Below are 22,065 nucleotides of genomic sequence, written 5' to 3'. Positions count from 1 at the left end.
TGTGAAAAAATTTGGGTTTTAGTACCGTAACACATTTCGTTGTTACTTGACCAATAATATCTAATTATGAATAAATTAAATTTAAAAGATTCATCTCGTAATAATCAATTAGACTATATAATTAGTTGTTTTTTCAACTGTATTTCATGTTTCATGCATGTGTCCAAAAATTCGATGTGACGAATACTGTAATTTTTTTTTAAAACTAAACACCCCAAAATCACGCAAGTTGCAGGGGGCGCCTGCGGTCCTCATCTTTTTGGAGAAAACGATTGAGCTGCTGTCTTCTTCATCTGCAACTGACGCACAGGATGGCGAAGAGCCATTGCAGATAGCATGGACCAAGGACCATGGAGGGAGGTCCAGTGCCTTTGATGCTACCCTACCCCATATCTTTACACGTTGCTAGTGGAACAATGTGACCCGCTCGTTAAGTGATCCCAAAGTGCAACGGGCAGTTGTGCCTACGAGCCAATTGCCCAACCTACCTCGCCTCGAGTTTGATCTAAGAAAAGGGAATAAATAAAGCTGCATCAGTTGCAATTTGCAGGTAGTTTTGTTTTGAAACGGCATTTTGCAAGCAGTATGGGTGGTAAAAGATCTTAAAATTTGATTAGATTATTTGAAGGCCGGATTATAAAAAATTCTGGATCTAATTTTATATAATTTTGAATTAAATAAAATATATAAAAACCAACTTGTATTCCGAAGAGACACCCTAGGTAGCGGTAGTACTTTATGTTAGTGAGTTGATCACGAGGCCTCTGATCCTTATCCTCAGATTAGGGTCCTTTTACATGTACTGGCGTACTGCCCCATCGAATCTTCGGACACATACATGAAGCATTAAATGTAGTTAAAAAAATAACTAATTATATCATCTAACTGGTTAGCACGAGATAAATCTTTTAAGCTTAATTAGTCTATGATTGGACATTATTTGTTAAATAAAAATAAAATGTACTACCGTGTCAAAATTCAAACTTTTTTACCAAATAAACACACCCTCATCACGTAAGGGTAGAGTCTGGGGTCAATCCAACACAAATCGTTCCAAGTTGTACACTGCTTCTGACGCACGAGAGCTAGCATTCCTCTAGCCTGCATGGCTCCACCAATCAGGACTTGCAGGTGAACAGGTGAAGAACTGGACCGACGTGTCATTCTCAAGCTTGCGTGTACCAACCGCTCGTAGTTTACAGCATGAAAAACTGTCATCTTCCAGCCCTCTGATTGGGCACTGCAGCCTGCGGGCAACTGCAACTCCAATTCTTGGAAGCTCAATAACCAGACACCGATCACCACCCAACCCACACGGAGAACCAACAAGATAGCTGCGAATCAGGCCATGTTTTAGGTCAGGGCACGAAGAGGGAGCCTGTTTCCGACTAGAATATTATACACCATGGAGTTGTGGTAGGTGTTATCCTGTCCATTAATTTGTGTACTATTGCTGTATCGAGATGCGAGCCATATGTCAGAACGAATAGATTTATATTTCATCATGTATTTGTATAGTGTGGTCTACGTACATATACAGAATCTATACAGAATAAATATTATTATCCTGAACAGATCTGGCTGGGGCTGCATTTCAAAATCATTTGAAGCCTCCGCCCTCTCTCTTCGTCTCCCATCTGCCCTCTCTCCTCGCAGACCGGCCGTCGCCGTAGATCTGCACCAGGTCCGGCGCCCTATGCATCGCGGGTCAGCGCGGAGGACGGGGCTCGGAGCGGCGGCGCGCAGGTCGGGGCACGGCACAGCGGCCCCGGCGTCGCGGTCCGGCGGCTTGGAGGTCGGGGCACGGCGCGGCGGCCCCGCCTTTGCGTTCCGGCGGCGTGGAGGCCGGGGCACGGGGCGCCAACTCCGGCAGCGCGTTCCGGCAGCACGGAGGCCGGGGCACAGCACGGCGTGGCGACTCCGACACTCACGGGTCCAGGTCCAGCGCCGGCGAGGGTGGATCTGGCGACGGTGCGGCGAGATCCGGCGCTTGCCGCGGCCCTGGCAGCGCGGAGGGCAGGGCACGGCCCTGGCGGCGTGGAGGGCAGGGTGCGGTGGCGAGCTCGCGGCCGCGGCCGGCGGAGTTGCCGTCGGCGACGGGCCCAACACCGTCCGGCAGAGACGCGCGCGGCGCCGGGGCGCGGCCGCAGTATGCAGAGCCGCGCGCGGCGGTGACGCGGTGGTCGTTCGTGCGCTCGCCCTGCCGACACGTCCGGCGGCGACGCAGGCTGACACGTCCGGCGCCCCTGACAACGAGCTACGCTTTCCAGCCGTCAGCCATGGCGGTGGGCCGAGTTCCGGCGGCGCTTGCCTCCCGGGCCTAGATCCGGTGCTGGCTAGGCCGAATCCGGCGCTTGCCATGGCCGGCCCGTGCAGAGGCCAATGGCTCCCGGTGGCGCGAAGCCTGCGGCGAGCCACTCCCGCGCCGAGCACGAGTTCGCCGAGCGCCTCCTCCTCCAGGACTGCTGGACTGCTGCGCTCGCCGGCGACCGGTTCGCACGGGGCGGCGTTGGAGTTGTCCTTGAAGTAGTCCTCCGCGAGGGTGGACAGGGACAGGGTCTTGCGGGGCACGGACGCCGGGGGACGACGCCGCGGGCGAGGACTCCGCGCCGGACTCGTACCCAGGGGTCGCCGATGCTCCTCCCGCTCGCTCGTCCGCCAACAGAGCTTCCCGGCGCTGGGTCGGGGGCGGTGGAGCTCGCTTCTCCAGCTCGCATGGCGGCAGCGGAGTTCTTGAGCTCCTCGTGGACGAGGGACGGCACTATCAGTGGCGGCCGTCACTGGCGCTATCAACAAGAGACGGCACCGACGACGAGGGGATTCTCAGCCACGGGGAGCAGGTGAGGCTTGACCGCTTGAGGCTTCTGGAGTTCTTGTTGTTGCTTTGGTGGAATCTGTTAAGGCCACACATTTGAAGCTATATTTTCATTCTCAATTCATACTGGGTGAGCGGCTCGTATTATTTTTTTGGTGGGAGACTATTTTCTGCAAATATTTTTCAAGCAGAAAAATGTAAAATTTAAATGATCCTTGAGCAATTCCTGATGCACAGGACGAATTTATATTATTGATGTCAATATAGGAGTATTTATATTGTGGCTCGTGTTTTATGTGGCATGTATATTAATTGTGCCTGTTGTACATGCGTGAACTTCAATCAAGGGGAGACTCGAAAGATCATTTATGTGTGTTCAAAGAGTTGTTCAAGGATTGTTCATGTGCGGTACCACATGTTTATTAAAAAATGCACCACAATGTATATTAAAAAAAAGATTCTTCATATGTGGTACCATGGTGTATATCGAAACTGGTTCCTTGATGTATATTCAAACATACATGTGCTCACTCAAATTAAAAAAATTAGAAGATGATCGTGTGCAACATTAAGGATTCTTCATATGGGGTACCATGGTATATATCGAAAATGGTTCCTCGGTGTATATTCAAACAGACGTGTTCTCATTCAAATTAAAAAAAATAGAAGATGACCGTTTGCAACAGTATTTTTTTTTGAAATGAGTGGCTCACGGGCGGAAATGGAGTGGTGATGCAGGTACAGGTGGGTCAGCTTTACGCAGGCTCACATAGGCCATGTTTAGTTTCCACCCTATAAATCCTGTAAATGCAAAAAAACCGTCACATCGAATGTTTCGACACATGCATGGAGTACTAAATGAAGTTTATTTACAAAATTTTTTGCATAGAGGAGCCGGAGCCGGAGCTGTTTTTCGAGAAGCCGGAACTCTACCAAACGAGCCCGAAATCCACTGAGAACAGCTGGTGCAAGCTCGACTCCAAGCTCATGGGCGACTTCAAATTTTTTTCCAACTTTTATTCTTTTTTCTATTTCTGTTGTACCCACTTTCCCCCCTAAAAATGATAGTGAATATTATGCATAAAGCTAATATATCCAGTTGAGAAAGCCGGTACATGAAACTCTTTTTATTTCTCTTGATATTGTTTTTTATGAGCAAGATCTATATATATGTTCTTCATATGATGTACCACGGTGTGCAAAAAAGAGTACCTTGCGGTACCCGATTTGATTAGTGTGTTTATAATTTATTTTTATGTATCTAGTATTTTATTATGTAAGATAGCGTACCACTGTGTACATATGCAGTACCGTGGTACATATGGTACTTTGATTTATGTTCAAATAAATAGATCGTCAGTCAAATTAAAAAATATGGTTGCTTTGTGTGTATTTAAATAGTTGGGTGATCAGTCATATTAAAAAATAAGAAGGTGGTGATGTCTGTGTGCAACGGTAACTTTTTAAATGAGTGGTACATAGTGGTCAGCTTTTTGCATGGCCCTAGGTAACTTTATGTGCTCATCCGTCAGTCCAAGATTCCCTCGGTGGCAGCAAAGGTGGAGTATACAGCATAAAAAAATAAAATACAGCCCGTATACGCCATGTGGGGACAGGATCTTGCAAGTTGGCTTCACAATGGACGTTCAAGATAAGATCTATCACAGTTGCATGGTGTACCAATCATTTTTCCGCCTGTTTCTGATAAGAGGGATCGCCTTGGAAAGGATATGATGTTGATGTGTGACCCTCAATAATTCCCGGCCATATCCATCGCTCTCAGTTCTACTGCTGCCCATTTATGCACAGGAAACGGCTGCCTCTGCCTGGATTTGGGCTGTGGCAGAGGCGACGGGGGCATAGTGGGCAGGGTCCAAGGTTGGTGGCCTGTCAAATTCCTCACTGCAGAGTCTAAAAAATCGACAAATTTGGGCACGCAGGAACTCTTTATCACCTCACCTAGATTTGCATAGTGACCAAGAGCACATTTCTTCGCTTCAGCACCTTGCATTTCTCAGGGATTTTTAGATCGCACAACGGTGAAAGATGTCTGATGTCTCACAAGAATTTCAATAGAGAAGTGTAGGTTATTCAAGTTTTCATCAGATGGGAAGCACTTTTTATTTATTGATTTTGCTAGTCTTTTGCACACATCTTTTGCGGTTGCCACTCATTGAAGTGAAGCCCTTGCTGGTTCTCGGTGCAACAGAGATCAGGGCTGTGCCAATCGAGACAAGGGGCAAAGGGTCCCAGAGGCCCATAGTTTATGTTATCTAAAGTGTGTGTGAGAGAGAGCCCCTCTGTAATGGTGTGAATGATACCAGCTTGATCCGAGATTGGTTTACGAAATGAGAGCTCAAGAAAAGAGGACCAGTGCACGCAAACCAGGTGTATAAAGTTGCATAGAAAAAAGAAGTCATATCTACCTGATGGAAATCTGGAAAAGGACGGGTCTCTGCGTGAGTGCACCGTGATCCCTTCCGCTGTTCCTGCTCATCCCGGTCCCGGCAGTGCAGCCCCCAATTGCCGAGACCTAAACTCTGACGTGACGTGCAGAAATCAACCAGTGTGTAGAACAAGTGAGTGGAAACAGGTGATGTTAATGTAGAAGATCAGGCTCGAGGACATTGGAAAACACATTTCCACGCATAAAAAACAGTGACCGTTCTTTAGCAAGAGATGGTACAGTTAGATTTGGTTGGGCATACGGTTGTTGCAGATTTCCAATGCTTTCTATGAAAAACTAAGGTGTACATAACATTACTAGAAGGGTAAACAAAAAGAAGTGAAATGGTACATTATTTAGAATGAAATGCAAGGAGTCGCACCAAACATCACCAGAGCCACCAGACATTGAAACATAAACCATACGTAGCCCTTACATTGGAAAACATTACTGTTGAATAGCCAGTCACAATGGCAGGCACAAGTCAAGGACAACAATTTTCTGATCTTCAGGATTAATAAATCTAACTCCCGATGATGTTTCGCTCCCATGGCCATCTGCTCCAACCAAACTGATGCATAATTACAAACCATTAGGAACACAATTTCAGAAAGGCATAGGTAGTTTCTAAGAAAATCATATTAAGTACATAGGACAAACTTTTAAATCCTTAATTTCCCATGCAATGCTGCAAAACTTTTGGTGTGGCAAATAAAATCATACGTAAAACTTGAATCGGACAGATGAGATCATAGGGAAAATCCCTAGATAATGATATTAGCTTCTACTCCATCCAAAATTATTAGTCGTTTTGGCTTTTCTAGGTATACTGATTTTGCTGTGCACCTAGACATCATATATATCTAGATGCATAGCAAAAACTATGCACCTAAAAAAGCCAAAACGACTAATAATTTGGGATGGAGGGAGTAGTACAGTATGATCTCATTTATCTTGTAACTTCAGCTACCAGCAAACATACGGTAGTGGTGCCTCTATCAAACATAGTCACAAATATGAGTTGAGAACTTGTAACTTCATAAACATGGTGATTATGTTCAGCACTTTAGAATTCCCATAAAGAATACATAGAATTAAGGTCAAGGAACATGGCACATGACCAGAGCATATTCCATATGTTCAATACTAAAGATGTCCCTCATCCAAATATGATGGTTAAGTTAGTGAGAACCACTAGCTTGGATGGTGAAAAGCCAGGTTTGTTAAGTCAAGCTCATGATATGATACAATACAGGAAGTTGGACCTACATGTAGTGGTGGGGCTCAAGTACACTCTAAACACCTAGGTCAGAATATGCTCTGGTGACAAAGGGGAACTTAAAAAATTGGAAACAGGTTAGCATTCCTACCGTATAGAATATTAGAATATGCACCGTTCATGCTTATATGTATCAGAATACCAGCAGGATTGAACTTATGTATTAGAACAACCTTGGGCCTTGGCTACACATAACAGGACTCATTGAGAGTATTGTATTTCACAGCTAAAAGCATGGACTTGAGCACAGTGGCTAATTTTGTTTCATAGGGAAAGGTCCCTAACTGGAACTAAAGCCACATATGTCAAACAAACTGATTTAAAAAATGCAGGACTCATTGAGAGTATTGTATTTCACAGCTAAAAGCATGGACTTGAGCACAGTGGCTAATTTTGTTTCATAGGGAAAGGTCCCTAACTGGAACTAAAGCCACATATGTCAAACAAACTGATTTAAAAAATGTAGCCGTGGAGTTGCTATGATGTAAAAAGTAAAATGTTTTCAGCGGCAAATTAGACTGCGGGAAAATGAAAATGAGTAAGACTATTCCAGTTTGTACTGGCCTTTTGCAAGCAGAGAGGCATGATAACCTTGGATAAGGAACAATGAAGCAAGTTTAGTTCCTTTTGTATTTTCAAATGTTTTTATATTTGCATGTACCCACAGTTCTTAAAAAGAGTAGATTCAGGAATTTTGATATTCATAAGTAGTGCACTTAACCATAAGTCATTTTGAATGCTGTAAAATTTAAAGTAACTTATCTATGCAACTGCTTCATGATACTAAACAAAGAACAGAAATAGCCAGTTTGAAGAAAAGGGCAAGAAAAACAATATTAGGATACCAAATTTGCTAAGGCTTTGACTCATGTACCAATTATTGGGAACCAATGGCAGATGTACTGGTTGCTGATCAGAGAAATAAGATGAGTTGTGGAATCAAACTCATTCGAAACTACCTGCTGCTTTGGGACAGCACTTGCTAACTTCCCTGGTTCCAAAAAGTTCTTCCTGCCTATAATTCTTGACTTAATATCTTATTCAGTATCATATCCATGCATTAATTAGCAAACTTATCTTCTTTTTTTTTTCTCGAACACGCAGGAGAACTGCGCATCATTATATTAAGAAGAAGGAAGGAAGGTCCAAGAGGACCGATACAAACCGCCACTATGGCGGTGACCAAGCAAACTTATCCTTAGAGTTTGTCTTCCACACATTCATAAAGAAACGGGGCTTTTGACAACTGCCTTTAAGTAGGATGGCATAAAAGAATAGATTCTAAACATAGTCCTGAAACTGCATACAGGAAAAATCGGAAAAATAATATTTCATTTGTGCTTTCATATTTTTAAGTGCAATGCAGTAAGATACTTGAGGATAAACAACTAACGTAAAACAACAGATTGGTTCTTTGAACTATCAGTCTATCACCATCCACAAAGAAATGCTTAAGCAAAGATAGTATTATGAAAAGAGTAACAAAAGTAGCATGACTAGAAAAATTACCAAAAATTTTGCTTAAATTCTCATTCGACGCCTGGGCTTCTTGACAAAACTCATTCTGAGCTTGTATAGCCTCTTGCTCTTCAATCTCATCTTCTCCGGCAAAGTGAGCCTCTTCTTCACCTTCTTCTCCTTCTTTGCCTTCACAAACCTCTTTTCAGTCTTATACTCTCTTGGTGCCACAGTTACACCACGTGCAACTGCCTCCCTGAACAGTGCACTTGCACGATCCCCTAAATTGTGCCTAGTAAGGTTCTCAATCAGCAAGCTATACGACTTCACTCCAGGAGCATGCCCATATCCTTTCATCATACGGAATACCTTGACAGCATGCTCAACCCGCTCAATCCCACACAAGATCTTGATGAATCCGTAATACGCCTTCCTATCAAGTTTATCTCCAAATCCGGCAGAACGCATCCATGTCATCATCTCGTCCCCCTCTGAAATCCGAGCAGCTTGGTACAAGCTCCTGATGAGCACCAAGTATGTGTCAGCATCCGGTGAGCATCCCCACTCACCCATACGGCGGAAGAGATTCATGGCATCCTCCGTCTTGCGGATCTTGCAAAGATTTGTGATCAGCACCCGAAATGTCCCTGCATCCCGGGGAATGCCGTTGGCCTCCATGTCAACTAAGAACTTCTCCGCTTCCACTGACATCCTCAGCGGGTCCTTCTTGCGGCAGAGCCGGCAAACACAGTCAAGAATAGCATTGTATGAATCCAACCCTGGCTGAAACCCACCACGCCGTGTCTCGCCAATCAACCTCAGTGCATGGTCGAGCTTTCCAGCATCGGCATATCCAGATACCAGCAAAGTGCAGATATTGTCATCCGGGAAGATCTCATTGGCGACCTTCTTGGTAGCACGTTCTGCGTGCGAAGGGAAGCCTTCAGCAGAAAGCGAGGAGACCAACGAAGTGAGCGCCTCGCGGTTACGGAGCTGCTCGGGCAATTCGTCGAACACCTTGACGGCATCCGTGGGGCGGCCGGCTCTGGCGAGCTGGCGGAGGTAAGCGTCGAGCGTGGCGGGCCCGAGCGCGGTGGGGAACTCCTGGATGAGAGCGCGCACGGCGGGGAAGTCGCGGCGGCGCGCGAGGTGCCGGACGACGGGCGCGAGCGCGCCGTCGGAGGGGTGGAGCGAGCGGCGGCGGACGAGGAAGCGGAAGAGGTCGGCGGCTGCGCGCGAGGAGTCGGGCGGGGAGAGCGCGAGCGCCTCGGCGAGGAGCGCGTTGGTGGGGCGCACGTCGGAGAAATGGAGCGAGAAGTAGGCGTCCGCGGTGGTGGCGGGCGGCGGGGTCGTGGAGAGCGCGGCGAGCGCCGCCGCGAGGGACGATGCGAGGGAGTTGGTCAGAGCGGGTGTGGTGGAGGTGGAGAGGTGGCGCAGGAAGGGCGAATGGGGCGTGGCGGCCGTGGCGCCGGGGGCCGGAGACGGGAGAAAGCGGAGGAGGTGGCGGCGCCACATTTTGGAGCGGCGGAGATCGGGGGAGGGTTTGGGAGGTTTGCTTATGCTGCCTATTCGGTCGAGGTCTAAACGAGATCGGACGGTCAGGATGGAAAGTTACCGTTATCTATCAAGAACCCCCCTGGTTTTGCCCCTATCTTCTCTCTTTTCTCCCTCGTCGGCTCCTCCTCCGGCAGCCCGTCGGCCCGCGACGCCGCCATCCTCCCCACCTCCCGTCTCGGCCGGAAGCGCGAGGCCTATCCTCCTCACAAGACCTAGCAACAGCTCGCCATTCGTCTGTATCCCGCAGCGAGGAGTGGAGGCGCGCGGGCGCGATTCGCCGCATCTAGGCGCCACGGCTGCGACCGCGCGCCCTCCGGCTCCTCCTGCTGCCGCGCTCGAAGCTCGGCCCCGACGGATGCTCGGCCGCTTCCCCGTCGCCCTCCGCCTCCACCGCAGTATACTGCGGGGGAGCAGCGGCCGCCGCGGCCTGTCCGCAATGGCCGGGGGCGACGAGGAGGGTCGGCTCGGGGATTTCTTCGAGTACATGGAGCGGCTGCGCAACTACGAGCGCTCGGGCGTGCCGCGCGGCGCCGGAACAGACTCTGACGACGGTTTCGACCTCGGCCGCATGCGCCGTCTCCTCCGCAGGCTCGGCGACCCCCACACCCACTTCCCCGTGAGCCCCCCCGCAACCCCCCCCCCCCCCCCCCCCCCCCCCCCGCCCCCGGTCATCTCATCTCGCTTACTAACACAGATACCTTGCGGCTTCAACCGTTGACATCATCAAAGTTCAAAGATAGTGCAGTAAATGCAAGGGCTCAATAGTCGTGTTTGTAGGCTGTGCATATCGCCGGCACCAAGGGGAAAGGTTCGACTGCTGCATTCCTGTCCAATATCATGAGGGAGCAAGGCTACAATGTGGGTTGTTATTCCAGGTAATCTCTACTCATCATCAGCTATGTAGATCATATGTAGTTGTTACTGTTAGACAGAAGTTTTGTGGTGCCTCTATGATAGGAAGGCAGACTCGAGATTCATGATTGTTTGCTCGAGCAAGTTAGTACTTAGTATGAAACAATGGCATAGACAAAATGGTTTAGGCTTTTAACCTCTGTCAACTGATGTCAACTTTTACCAGATGATACCAAATTGAATTTACAAAATCTATTAAAGAGAAATAGCCTAGATGGGGCTGTTGATAGGTCAAAAAGGTACACAGGAGCATATGTAATATATTTTAAGTAGCTTTGATCGAATGAGGCTTATGTATATAAAAAAGTATCTTTCTCTGCCTTAGCTCTATCCTCTTCAATTCTTAGGGAGCAAATCCTTTCATATTGAGCTCTATGTCCAGTGTTTGAATTGTAGTCATCTATTGTAGATCGTTTATAGTTCTGTTTTTCTATGCAGCCCACATCTTCTAACTATACGTGAACGAATTTCTGTTGGAAATGATGGAGGACCTGTCCCAGTTAGACTCTTAAGTGATCTTTTTGATCAGGCTAAGGAAGCTATTGATGAATCAATAGAATCAGAAAACGGAGCCCTGACACATTTTGAGGTAGTTTATTTATTAAAAATGTAGCTTACCTCATTTTTGGATGATAAATTTTTTGTCCATTCCATTACACATGCAAACAGTTATTGCAAACAGTTGATGTGAATTTTTCCGGTAGACTCCAATACAATTGGCATTTAATCTCTTCATGTTTTGTCTTTCATCTAATCATAGTCATGACTTTTAGAATTATCTGCAGGTTTTTACTGCTCTCTCATTTCTTCTATTCTCACGAGAAAATGTTGACATTGCCATCGTTGAAGTAAGTTATGGAACATCTACTACCGCCTTATATGACCTCTTAGGTTCTCTGCTCATCGCTGTTAAATTTCGAGGCTGGTACATATAGGGCCATGACTTGGCCTTCCATATTTTAGATAGGAATATGAACTAATATTATGCTGAACAGAAATCACAAGAGTTTTTTTTTCTCGAATAGAAATCACAAGAGTTTGCCACTAGGAATGTAGAATAGGCAATCTATTTTGAGATATTAAGCCAAGTCGCATATGGGATACGAGATTGAAGAAAATACCGAAATAGTGCTAATAAGTTAAGACGACTCTGCTTGGCTAGCACTTTCGATGGATCTCACTCTAATGTAATAAGGACAACAAGCATACCGTCAGTTGGTCTTGAATGCAAAGTGCCTTGCTTATCATAGTTGAGTCACATTCTTAGCACCATCTGTCCTTGCTGACTCTAAATTACACGAAACCTGAACTTTCATGGTTGCAGAAACGATTTTATTAATCGCTTGCATGTCTATTTATTTCCTAGGCAGGCCTTGGTGGAGCTAGAGACGCCACACATGTCATACAAAGTACTGAATTAGCAGCATCTGTCATAACAACAGTAGGAAGCGAGCATCTGGCTGCATTGGGTGGCTCCCTGCAAAGCATAGCAATAGCAAAGTCTGGAATCATCAAACAAGGACGACCAGTTATGTAATTCTCTTATCATTTTCGTTCCGCATATCTACCAAGATCTAACTGCTCCTGTTTGTATGTTGAGCTTATAGCTAACTTGGATATGCCTTTTTTTTTCTTTTTTACTTGAAATTAAATGGTTTGTATGGCAAGCCCTGCTCCTCACTCCTGTTCCACTGTATCGTAGGAATCTTGTCCTTGACTTTGTTCAGTAACACGAGAAAGAAACATGTTACCTTTTTCTTGAGTCTTTCCAAAAGACTTTTATCCAGTTGTATATTTTTATCCTTGCATATAATATGCCATGTTATGTGACAAGTATGACTGAACATGAAGATCCGTATTCAGTTATTCTTTCCCCAGACTGATTGATTCTCAAATTTGTTTCTTTTAGCAATATTTTAGTTATTAGGTTCCTAATATTGAGTTGTGTGCTATCCAATGTATACCTCAGATGTAGCATTATACCTTGGATTTTGTAACATTGCGCTGTATGCAAGGAGCGGCAGTATTAGGAATCCTTCCTCTTCCAGTATCTCCTTATTTATCTTCCTCAATCCCTTCCAAACATTAGAACATGTTCTGGTATTATGATCTTAGATCTTTTCTTCACTCATATTTCAATTTTTTTTAACATATCATACATGGTCTAAATGAGGACACTAAGATTGAGTTTTTTAAAAAAGGAAAATATTCCAGCTTGTTTCCTGACCTAGACATTTGTCTCCTGGATATCAAATATTTCTTCAGGTTGTGATTGGTGGACCATTTTCAGCAGACATTGAGCAAATTATTCGTGACAGAGCATTCTTGACACAATCTCCAGTGATATCTGCTTGTGATCCTGGAATCAAGAGTATTACGAAATACATAGATTGGGATAATGGAAAGCCATATCAATGCTGTGACATCAGCATCAAGATTTCAAATGATATGCCATTGGTGAATTACATCGTGAACCCCACCTATTTCATCTGAAATTGATAGGTTCCTCTGATTATCAAATCCTCTGACTAAATAGGGCAAACTATGCTTTTCAGTCCATTGAATTGTGTGACGTAAACCTTAAGCTGCTGGGAGATCATCAGCGCCAGAATGCTGTTACAGCTTCTTGCACAGCTCTATGTCTCCGTGACCTAGGTAATGATACTATAAAGACAATTTGCTGACAGAGCATGCATCCAGTTGCATCGAAGCGAAACTACTTCAGCCTTAATGCCACAAGCACTGTCTGGTTATTTGTTCGTGTCTCTGTTTATTTGTTTTACCACAAGCACTGGCTGATCTATTATTCCTATAATCTCATGGATTTGGGAAGTCAAGGATGGGATATTTCCGAGGCATCAATCCAAGCTGGCTTAGAGGGAACACAACTTCCTGGGAGAAGCCAGATTCTTACACGAGAGGAAGCCTTGCTGCTTGGGCTTGATGGAGCAACCACCGTACTTATCGATGGAGGTCTGTGCTATATATATATACTATAATGTACCCTCAATGGATTTTCAGTTGTGTTTTTTGCCATCTGCTGATGTTCTCAGCATCTTCCAGCCCATACCGAGGCATCAGCAAAAACCTTGTCAAACATGATACAGACTATAAGACCGGAAGGTCCTCTGGCTCTTGTTGTCGGAATGGCTAATGACAAGGCGCATTTTGCATTTGCTGAACAGCTTCTAGCAGGTACGAGGACGATACATCCCTTCCTTAGCATTTGAAATCCACACGCATTGGTTTTTGTTGGCGCACAATTTAACAGTAGTGTTGAAATTTGTGTAATCTTCTGAAACTTTCTGCAGGTTCAAGGCCGGATGTGGTGTTGCTGACGGAAGCGAGCATCGCTGGAGGAGCCTCCCGCACCATGCCAGCTCTGTCACTGAAAGAAATATGGATGGCTGCAGCACGCTACCTGGACTTCAATTGTGTGGACATCGGCACCATCAGTGGTGCCAAGGCTCCAGAGTATATTACAAACCTGGTCGCATCTTCATCGAGCTTCGCTGGAAAACCCACGGTGATGATCGGGTGCCAGGACGACACGGTACCGTCCTCCTGCGATCTGATCAGGGCCGCCTCTCAGCTCATCCTCGAGAGCGGAGGCAGTGACGATCCATCTCCAGGCCTCATCTGCGTGACCGGCTCCCTGCATTTGGTTGCATCTGTACTGCAGCATCTGGAGCGGCACTAGCGCATGCTGCATGTTGCCTGGTTCTGGATGAACGATTGGATATCACACTGGAAGCTGTTCCAGTAGAACTATGGAAGAGTGGCATGAACCAATCGATGGATCCACAGGTGTGCAGATTGGTTGAGTGCTGAAGGCCTGAAGCTGATTCGAGATGGAAAAGATCTTCAACTCTTTCCTTTTGTTTTCTTTCTTTTTTTGTCGAGATTCCAATATGGATCTTGCTATGGTGTGCATTTCCGGATGGTCAGTTCCGTGAGCCCAGCTATCATGCATGTGACATCCTTAGACTTTGAGCCTTTGAGGTCTAAGGAGCGCTGGGAACTTTGATCACAGATTCACAGTGCCAACATCCTTGAAGGGATGGAGATTTACTACTAAACAACCAGTAACCTTTGCTCTCCATTTTTTGTTAAAAAAAGTAGTCTTGTTCTGAAAAAAATAGCCATAGTAATCAACTAGATTTCCATGTAGTGCATTTTTTTCCTTAACGAGAGGAAGCCCTATTGCATTTTCATCACCAACCAGAAATGGAACAAAAACTGCAACCAATCGATCGGCAACCAGCATTATTCCACATCCACCAGCATGCCATGCCAAAGTTAAGTACTTGCCATGCTTGCCAAAATAATGTTTACATTGCATTCACATATAACCGAACCAAATCAACCGATCCCTCCGCAAGCAGACAGAATGAATAACTCCTGAGATAAAAAAAAGAGACTATATTTGGGAGAAAAGGTCCTTCCATTGCCTATGCCCTATACACAGAGAATAAATATAAACATTTCCATATATTACACCTAGTGATAACAAGTGATGTTAGCTAATAACAACTTTCTTCAGTTTGTACCTATACACAGAGAATAAATATAAACGTTTCCATATATTACACCTAGTGATATAACAAGTGATGTTAGCTAATAACAACTTTCTTCAGTTTGTATTTACTGGCAAAATACACATACACAACAAAATTCGCCAAAGAGACGGCTGCAAAACACCAATAATAGTAGTCCAGGTGACCTCTATTCAGATCATCTGGTATCCATCCTGGGCTTTGCCATACTACGGTCACCCCAGCAATGAAGGTGATGATGGCTGAGCTCAAGTAATTACCAAGAGCAGTGGTGAGCAATGCGAATGCCGTCAACATGCTCTTCATGGAGTCTGGCGCCTGACCGTGGAAGAATTCCAGCTGAGTGATGACAGCGAAGCACTCGGCCCCAGCAATAATAAAGTACTGTGGAAACTGCCATGCAATGCTTAGCGGCTCTGCTTCCCGAATACTTTGTAGCCTCTTTGTTTCTAGAAGTGCAGCCATTGCCATGGCAAAAATCATCAGGAAACGACCGATCCCGATCCGCTGTAACTGTGTGAGCTCTACGCCGTTTGCAAAGTACATTCGGGTTGCTGGTGCAATCACTTTGTCCACAGCAAGTACCCAGAGTGTGACGCATATCACTTCAAATGAGTACAAGGATGCTGGTGGAATGGTCAGGGAGCCAATCTTGGTGTTCATCACAGTTCCCTGCTGAATGAAAGTGGTGTGCATTTGAGAGATTGCGGCACCAAAGAATATTCCAGTAACCCATATTGGGAGTAAGCGGATTAGTATTTTCAGTTCCTCAACTTCAGTAACCGTGCATAGACTCCATGAACTTTGACGATTTCCATAGGCCGAGCTCAGATCAGAAATAACCGCTGCCCTGTCTAAGAATCTGAGACAAAATGATGAAATCAGATGATTAATAAGTGCTGGATAGCCAGTGAATGCCAATCAAATGAACAAGTTAGTCACACTGGTTTCCATGTTTCAGGAACAGTTATTAATTTATAAGTTCACATTATAAGATGCATGAGATACACAATTTGAGTATTTTGTTTCCAGAAAAGTAATTATCTCATGGTAGTAACAAAAAAAAGTACCTAAAATCATCAGAGTGGGCTAGTTTTATCCTTTGTATGTGGTTGCTCCTGACCTCATACAGAAGAGAGCTATCATCAGGAACTTCCAAGCTCATGTTTCTAAAAGTGGCAACAATAACCTTGAAAATACTCTTCACTGGAGAACCACAAGGCTCATATTGTCGAAATATAGGTGTGCCCACCAGAAATCCTATCAAAGCAAGACCTATGCATGTCGTGGCAATTCCATATCCTATAGCCCAGCTAACATTTTCCTGAACCCAGACTATAATGGTCCCTGATGTAATCACACCGAAGATGACACATATATAGAATACAACAACAATAACAACAAGCCTTTTTTCCCAAGCAAGTTGGGGTAGGCTAGAGATGAAACCCGAAAAAAATAAGTTCAAGGTTCAGGCACATTGATAGCTAGTCTCCAAGCGCTCCTATCCAAAGCTATCTCTTTAGAAATATTCCAATCCTTAAGATCTCTCTTAACTGACTCATCTTGACCGAAAAATGAGATTAAAAAGCTTAGTTAACCATACTATTGCTCTATCTCCTAGTCATCTCCACACCTCAACGGGGATACCATCAGGGCCCATCGCTTTACCTCCCTTCATCCTCTTCAAAGCCTCCCCGATCTCTACCTCCTGAATTATGACACATATATAGAATGAACTGAAGAAATTCCTTCTCCTCTTAATGTCTAAACTGTGCTCATTGTTGAATTGGTCTGCACCAAATGGAAGCAATGCAGATCTTACTCCTCCACATCCAACAGCAGTGAGATACAACGCAACAAAGAAAATCAGATTTTGAGTTCCATCTGACAAAAGGCATGATGAGCTCATGTCACACGAGACTGAAGTAGAAGGCATAAATGCTGCAACTGTAATGAGTACCATGCCCTGCAATGAGCATTGGCATCCTGTTAGAAAAATATGCAAAATTGTGCATCACTTGAATGGTCAGGTTATCCAAAACAGTCTACAAAAATGGAAGTGAAAAGTGAATAAGAAGCAGCAGGTTAGCAGTAAGAGACTGATATTACAAGTAGGTACATGATAAGGGAGATTAAAATGGTCTTGTAATTTCCCAAGTAAGTATCTGCTATGGCGGCTCCAAGTATTGGCACAAAGAAACTTGTTCCAAACCAAAGAGATACGGTTGATGCACTGGAAGCAATACCACCATGGAGAACTGGGCGGATATACACGACTAGGTTTGTCGCGATTCCATTGAAAGCCATGCTCTCCAAGCATTCCAATCCTGCAGGATTATAGCCGATCAACATCCTCCCAATATACGAAAATGCAATTTGATTGTTACACAGCAACCATGTTTTTAAATGGCTGTATTTAATCAGATAACCATGGATAGGCTAGTTGTAGGAGTTGTGGCAAGGAGGGCAGGAATAGCACATCTTACACCAGGAGCTAGAAAAGAACGCAGAGCAATCAAACATCTCATGCGACATCATGCTAAAGAATGTAAAAGAGTGATAAGTGATCTACACAAGAGTTAGTAATGAGATAGCTTCGAAGAAGAATATCCAGATATTACACAGAACAAAAGTTACGCTTGGCACTGCATGACTCACCCAGAATGAGTGCCGGTGCTCTCCAGTCAAAGCGTTTACTTTTAAGCTGTGACCCTTGCCTTGTTTCCAATAGATTCTGTGATTCATCTCCATGGCATGATGCATCATCCTGAAGGAAGGCCAAGTATTAGCATGAGATCATAATGTTCGTCATGGGTAACCATTTCTTTTCTCAACAGAATATTTGATAGCTGTTTGAAACGAAGGCCACTCATCTAAGTTCTACAATCACTGCAAACAAGGAAGAAACAGGCGCTGAAATTGTGATCCCGGCTTTCAGATCCAGAACAATATAAGAAACAGCTTCACACGGCCTACCAGATTAAACGTTTCCCCCAACAACAGAGTAACACAAAAGGTATCATACTGACTTGCTATCCACAAGCAATCCAGCTTGCGTACATGTCACACTCAGATGCTTATAATACGGCCTGTTCGCTTCCCCAGTACAACGTACATGAGCATTCATGCTAACTCCCAATCTAGCACCTTGTGGCGCTCCGCGCTCCAAAGTAAAAAAATGATACTCCCAACCCCCGCTCTTTTTGGGATACAAAGGCAGCGCATTAAGCAAATGAAATTTGGTCCCGGCGAACCCGAGTCCTCAACAGGAAACACACCATTCCGCGGCAAGGAAGGAAGAGCAGCTAGTTGGGATTCGCCGTACCTTGACCAGAAGGCTCGTGTGCTCGCCTCCCTCCTCCATGGCCGGCCCGCCTCCAGTCCCCGGTGATCCGAGCCCCCCACCGAATCACGCCTCCCCTAGAAATAGTCAAATGCGCTGGTTGCCGAGAACGCGACGAGGCGGCTGGTTGGTGAGAGCGCAACCGATAAGATCATGACTTGCGCGACCTGGTAGTCCCGTCCCATTCTGGCAGCTGGTAGCTTCAGCTCCGCTCCCTGAGCGGGCCACGCCTGGGAGGGGGAGGTTGCTTCGTCCAGATCGGGGCGACGGGCCGACGGCGACGCGGGACGGTGGGCAAGGGGGCGGGCGGAGTGGCGGAGTGGCGGAGGGTGTGGTTTGCTTCTGCGGTTCGGGTGGCGGCGAGCCGATGACGGGTGGGCACGGGAGAGGACGGAGAGCGACCCAGCGACAGCGACAGCGACAGCGACAGGCCGACAGTTTTTTTTTTTTTTGCCTCGACTTTGTTTGGAGCAAGTATTAATTTAATGAGCTAAAAGAAGACTGAATGGTGAGGTGGAGAAAAAAAAAATGAGAAATAGACTTTTAGCTTACAGTCAATTTCGACATAAGAATTAATAAATTTTGTGAGATAGACAAGTGTGTCATGTATTTATAGTGGAGAGCTAAATCACTATACAAGTGGATTGAGAGATGAGTTGCAAAGATTCTTACAGCCAGCAATAGACTAAATTATTAGCCTTGCTCTTACAGACTCTTTTTATCTTCGGTCACTCAAAAAGAATCATTTAAGAGTATAAAATAAAATCTATTTTTTATAGATGGATGTTAATACACGAGACGAATCTAATTAATCAAATTAATCTATAATTTGCTACAATAATACTAATATATCTTATTAGAGTTATGAGATTCTACGGTTAGTTTTATAATTTAATTTTATTTAATATTAATAAATATCTAAATTCTTTTTGATGTGACATATGCTTTATTGGAGCACGTTGGCTGAATTCATGTTGCCGTTCGTGTGAACAGTATCCATCTGATTGATCAGAAGTTGGGGGATCAAGGTAGATGCCAATTTGGCGGCCTGCCCAAATGACACTGCTTGTTCCTAACCAACGCGCTACCGCCCCGTGTGATTTACGGGACGGCGGCGACACCCGGCCCAACCGTCGGTGGGCAGAAAATTCTCTGCGGCGGTGCCGCACAACGCTGCTCGCGCGACACCGCCCAGGACTGTGCCGCGTGGCCTTTGGTGGGCCTGGTCATCAAGCTGCCACGGGAGCTGCGCCGTTTCGGATTTGGAGCCGCTGCTAAGCCAGGATTGAAAAGCTGAGCCGCTGCTGAGAAGCGGAGTCGCTGCGGCCCGACGGAGCCTTTCTAGAGAAGTTTTAGGGAGTGTTTAGTTCCCAAAAAATTTTCTATAGTATTCGTCATCGAATTTTTTGAATACATATATAAAGTATTAAATATAGTTGAAAAAATAACTAATTACATAGTCCAACTAATTATCACGAGCTAAATCTTTTAAGCCTAATTAATTCATAATTAGACATTATTTGTTAAGTAACAACGAAATATGCTACAGTACCAAAACCCAAACCTTTTCACCAACTAAACACACCCTTAGAAGAGAACTCTGTGCTTGTAAAGATCACAAATGCAAGAACACTAGATGTGTGAAGTCCAAAAAAAAAAGAATATGGAATCACCAACATAGTGCAATTGGAACATTACAGTCCTGCGGTTTGTTTAAAAGTTATCAATGTATGACTACTACTCAAATGTAGCAGGATTTGAAACTTCATCAAAATATAATTTTCGAGAAGCTGATGTATCTTCATGAAGGCCAGCTAAAAGACTTGTATATCCTCCTTGGACTGAAGAAGGAATCATATATCCTCCATGGATTGACAAAGGAGGAACCATATATCCACTTTGAATTGAAGGATCAATTCTATATCCTCCCTGGACTGAAGGAGGAGCCACATATCCTCCCTGGACTGAAGGAGGAGCCACGTATCCTCCCTGGACCGAAGGAACAACTATATATTCTCGCTGGATTGAAGGAGCAACCATGGTTGAAAATTCACCAGATGTATTGGTTGAGAAACCTGGTAGTGCATCAGGACCCTGTGTAGAAAAAAAATATTGTTCAAGACATATATTTGAAAAATGGATCACTTAAATAGATAAATATAAAACTTGGTTATCTATAAGTCTTACGATCAATTCTTCATAACCTTGTGCATTCTTTTTATCTTTTCCTGAGGAATACAAATATAGAAAAATATTACTAGCTAAAAAAATGAGATGGGAAAGAATGTATCTTTGAATTGGGGTTTTTACCTTTTTTGTTTGTAGTCTTCTTTTTCTTCCCTTTCTTTTCAAGTACATCTTCTCTTTTCTTCTTTGGACCTTTTATCACCTCAGGAGCTCTAATAGATACTTTACCTTTTAAAATATCTGTTTCACATTCAGTGCTAACTCGGGAAACTACACAAGGTTCTGTAGGTCTTTGGTTCAGTGTAGTATCTGCTTCCTGGTCCAATTTATCAATAGCTTTCTCCATATCATCAAGAAGATCTTTTGAAACTGAGCACTTTAATGCAAGAGATGTTGCCTTTCGAGAGATGCGTGCACACTGTGCTTTTGATGTTTCATTGTCATTTATTTTTCTCTTCTCACAATAAAATCCCCTTTTTGCATATTTTGTCCATCTATTTAGTATATACTGTGTTGGCAAGATAAAAACTTCATTGATAGTCAAGACTCGGATAGCAAGCTTGCACAAAATACCTGTAATATATATGGACAACATTTTAAAAAAAAATGGAAAAGGATTTGAGCAACATGTACTATGAAGTAGTATTAATTTAAAGAGTGATACATACCGATGCATTCATACTTTCTGCAAGAACATGTTATGGTCAGATCCTCGGAGTTAAAGATAATTATTGCTTCATCTTGATATTTGGTTGGTGTAACCTTATAGGTATTGGTTGTCCCTTCAGATTGAAACAATTTGCATGAGAAAGAAAATTACTCTTTAAATTGCTCCTCAAAATCTGAATAAAGATTTCTTGTATATGATTGAGCTGCAGTCTTCAACATTGCTAAATGTGGCATATAAATAATTGGGTTAGTGGATCGTGACTTATAGTCCGCATCCAACTCGTTCTCACGAAGACTAGCAGTGCATTTCTCACATTCTTCAATAAGCTCATAAAGACAAAGTTTTCTTCGAAACCTTTTCTTGAAAACATTATTCATACCTTCACTTCTTTGCGTTGAGGTCATATCAGCAGTAAAAGAGTCACGGAAGATAGCAGCCCAGTGCGCCCGCAACGCATAAAGGTTAGTGAGCCATGAGTTCTTCTCGAGCTTATATTTGTTCAATAATTCATGCCGTAACTCATCAAAATATGCCACAGAACTCTCTTGGTAGACACATCTCTTAAATTCTGCAAGAAACTGTGGGTGATCCTCAATTACGTGACTAAGATGTTTGGCAGCATTTTGAAAAAATATGCCACAAACAAAGATGATGCCTTGTGTTAGGGAATACAATTCTAATTGCAGCAGACATGGCAGTATATTGATCTGTGAAAATTGTGCTAGGATGTTTGCCGGACATTGCTGTTAGAAATGTGTTGAAGAGCCAAACAAATGATTCAATGGTTTCATTATATAACAGTGCAGCTCCAAAAATAATTGTCTGCTTATGATGGTTGGTTC

General features: G+C 44.3%; 3 protein-coding genes across 5 annotated transcripts; 1 reads left to right on the top strand and 2 right to left on the bottom strand.

Moving 5' to 3' along the window:
• Positions 1-5,465: 5,465 nt before the first annotated feature.
• LOC120658544 (pentatricopeptide repeat-containing protein PNM1, mitochondrial-like) lies at positions 5,466-9,583 on the bottom strand. The gene is made up of 2 exons (XM_039936803.1): positions 8,050-9,583; positions 5,466-5,832 (listed from the first exon to the last, which is right to left on the bottom strand). The coding sequence occupies exon 1, from the start codon at positions 9,511-9,513 to the stop codon at positions 8,062-8,064; it is 1,452 nt and encodes a 483-aa protein (XP_039792737.1). The 5' UTR covers positions 9,514-9,583; the 3' UTR covers positions 5,466-5,832; positions 8,050-8,061.
• Positions 9,584-9,673: 90 nt separating this feature from the next.
• Positions 9,674-14,499, top strand: LOC120658521 (dihydrofolate synthetase-like). Of its 2 annotated transcripts, none has more exons than XM_039936773.1 (10): positions 9,674-10,171; positions 10,333-10,430; positions 10,906-11,056; positions 11,253-11,315; positions 11,834-11,995; positions 12,733-12,924; positions 13,023-13,122; positions 13,291-13,440; positions 13,531-13,662; positions 13,779-14,499. In XM_039936773.1, exons 1-10 carry the CDS (start codon positions 9,911-9,913, stop codon positions 14,165-14,167), a joined length of 1,698 nt encoding a protein of 565 aa, XP_039792707.1. In that variant the 5' UTR covers positions 9,674-9,910; the 3' UTR covers positions 14,168-14,499. The 2 variants fall into 2 exon arrangements, with proteins under 2 accessions (XP_039792707.1, XP_039792708.1); XM_039936774.1 differs by having other exon boundaries at positions 9,675-10,171; positions 13,306-13,440.
• Positions 14,500-14,892: 393 nt separating this feature from the next.
• Positions 14,893-18,699, bottom strand: LOC120658536 (protein NRT1/ PTR FAMILY 8.3-like). 2 transcript variants are annotated; one of them, XM_039936794.1, is made up of 6 exons: positions 18,349-18,699; positions 17,682-17,790; positions 17,133-17,350; positions 16,750-16,989; positions 16,094-16,401; positions 14,893-15,885 (listed from the first exon to the last, which is right to left on the bottom strand). In XM_039936794.1, the coding sequence occupies exons 1-6, from the start codon at positions 18,385-18,387 to the stop codon at positions 15,081-15,083; spliced, it is 1,719 nt and encodes a 572-aa protein (XP_039792728.1). In that variant the 5' UTR covers positions 18,388-18,699; the 3' UTR covers positions 14,893-15,080. The 2 variants fall into 2 exon arrangements, with proteins under 2 accessions (XP_039792728.1, XP_039792729.1); XM_039936795.1 differs by having other exon boundaries at positions 17,143-17,350; positions 18,349-18,695.
• Positions 18,700-22,065: the final 3,366 nt, after the last annotated feature.

Source organism: Panicum virgatum, chromosome 2N (assembly GCF_016808335.1).
Source record: "Panicum virgatum strain AP13 chromosome 2N, P.virgatum_v5, whole genome shotgun sequence".
NCBI lineage: Eukaryota > Viridiplantae > Streptophyta > Magnoliopsida > Poales > Poaceae > Panicum > Panicum virgatum.
Note: the sequence above shows the minus strand (reverse complement) of the source record. Positions and strands in the feature narration are given on the sequence as shown.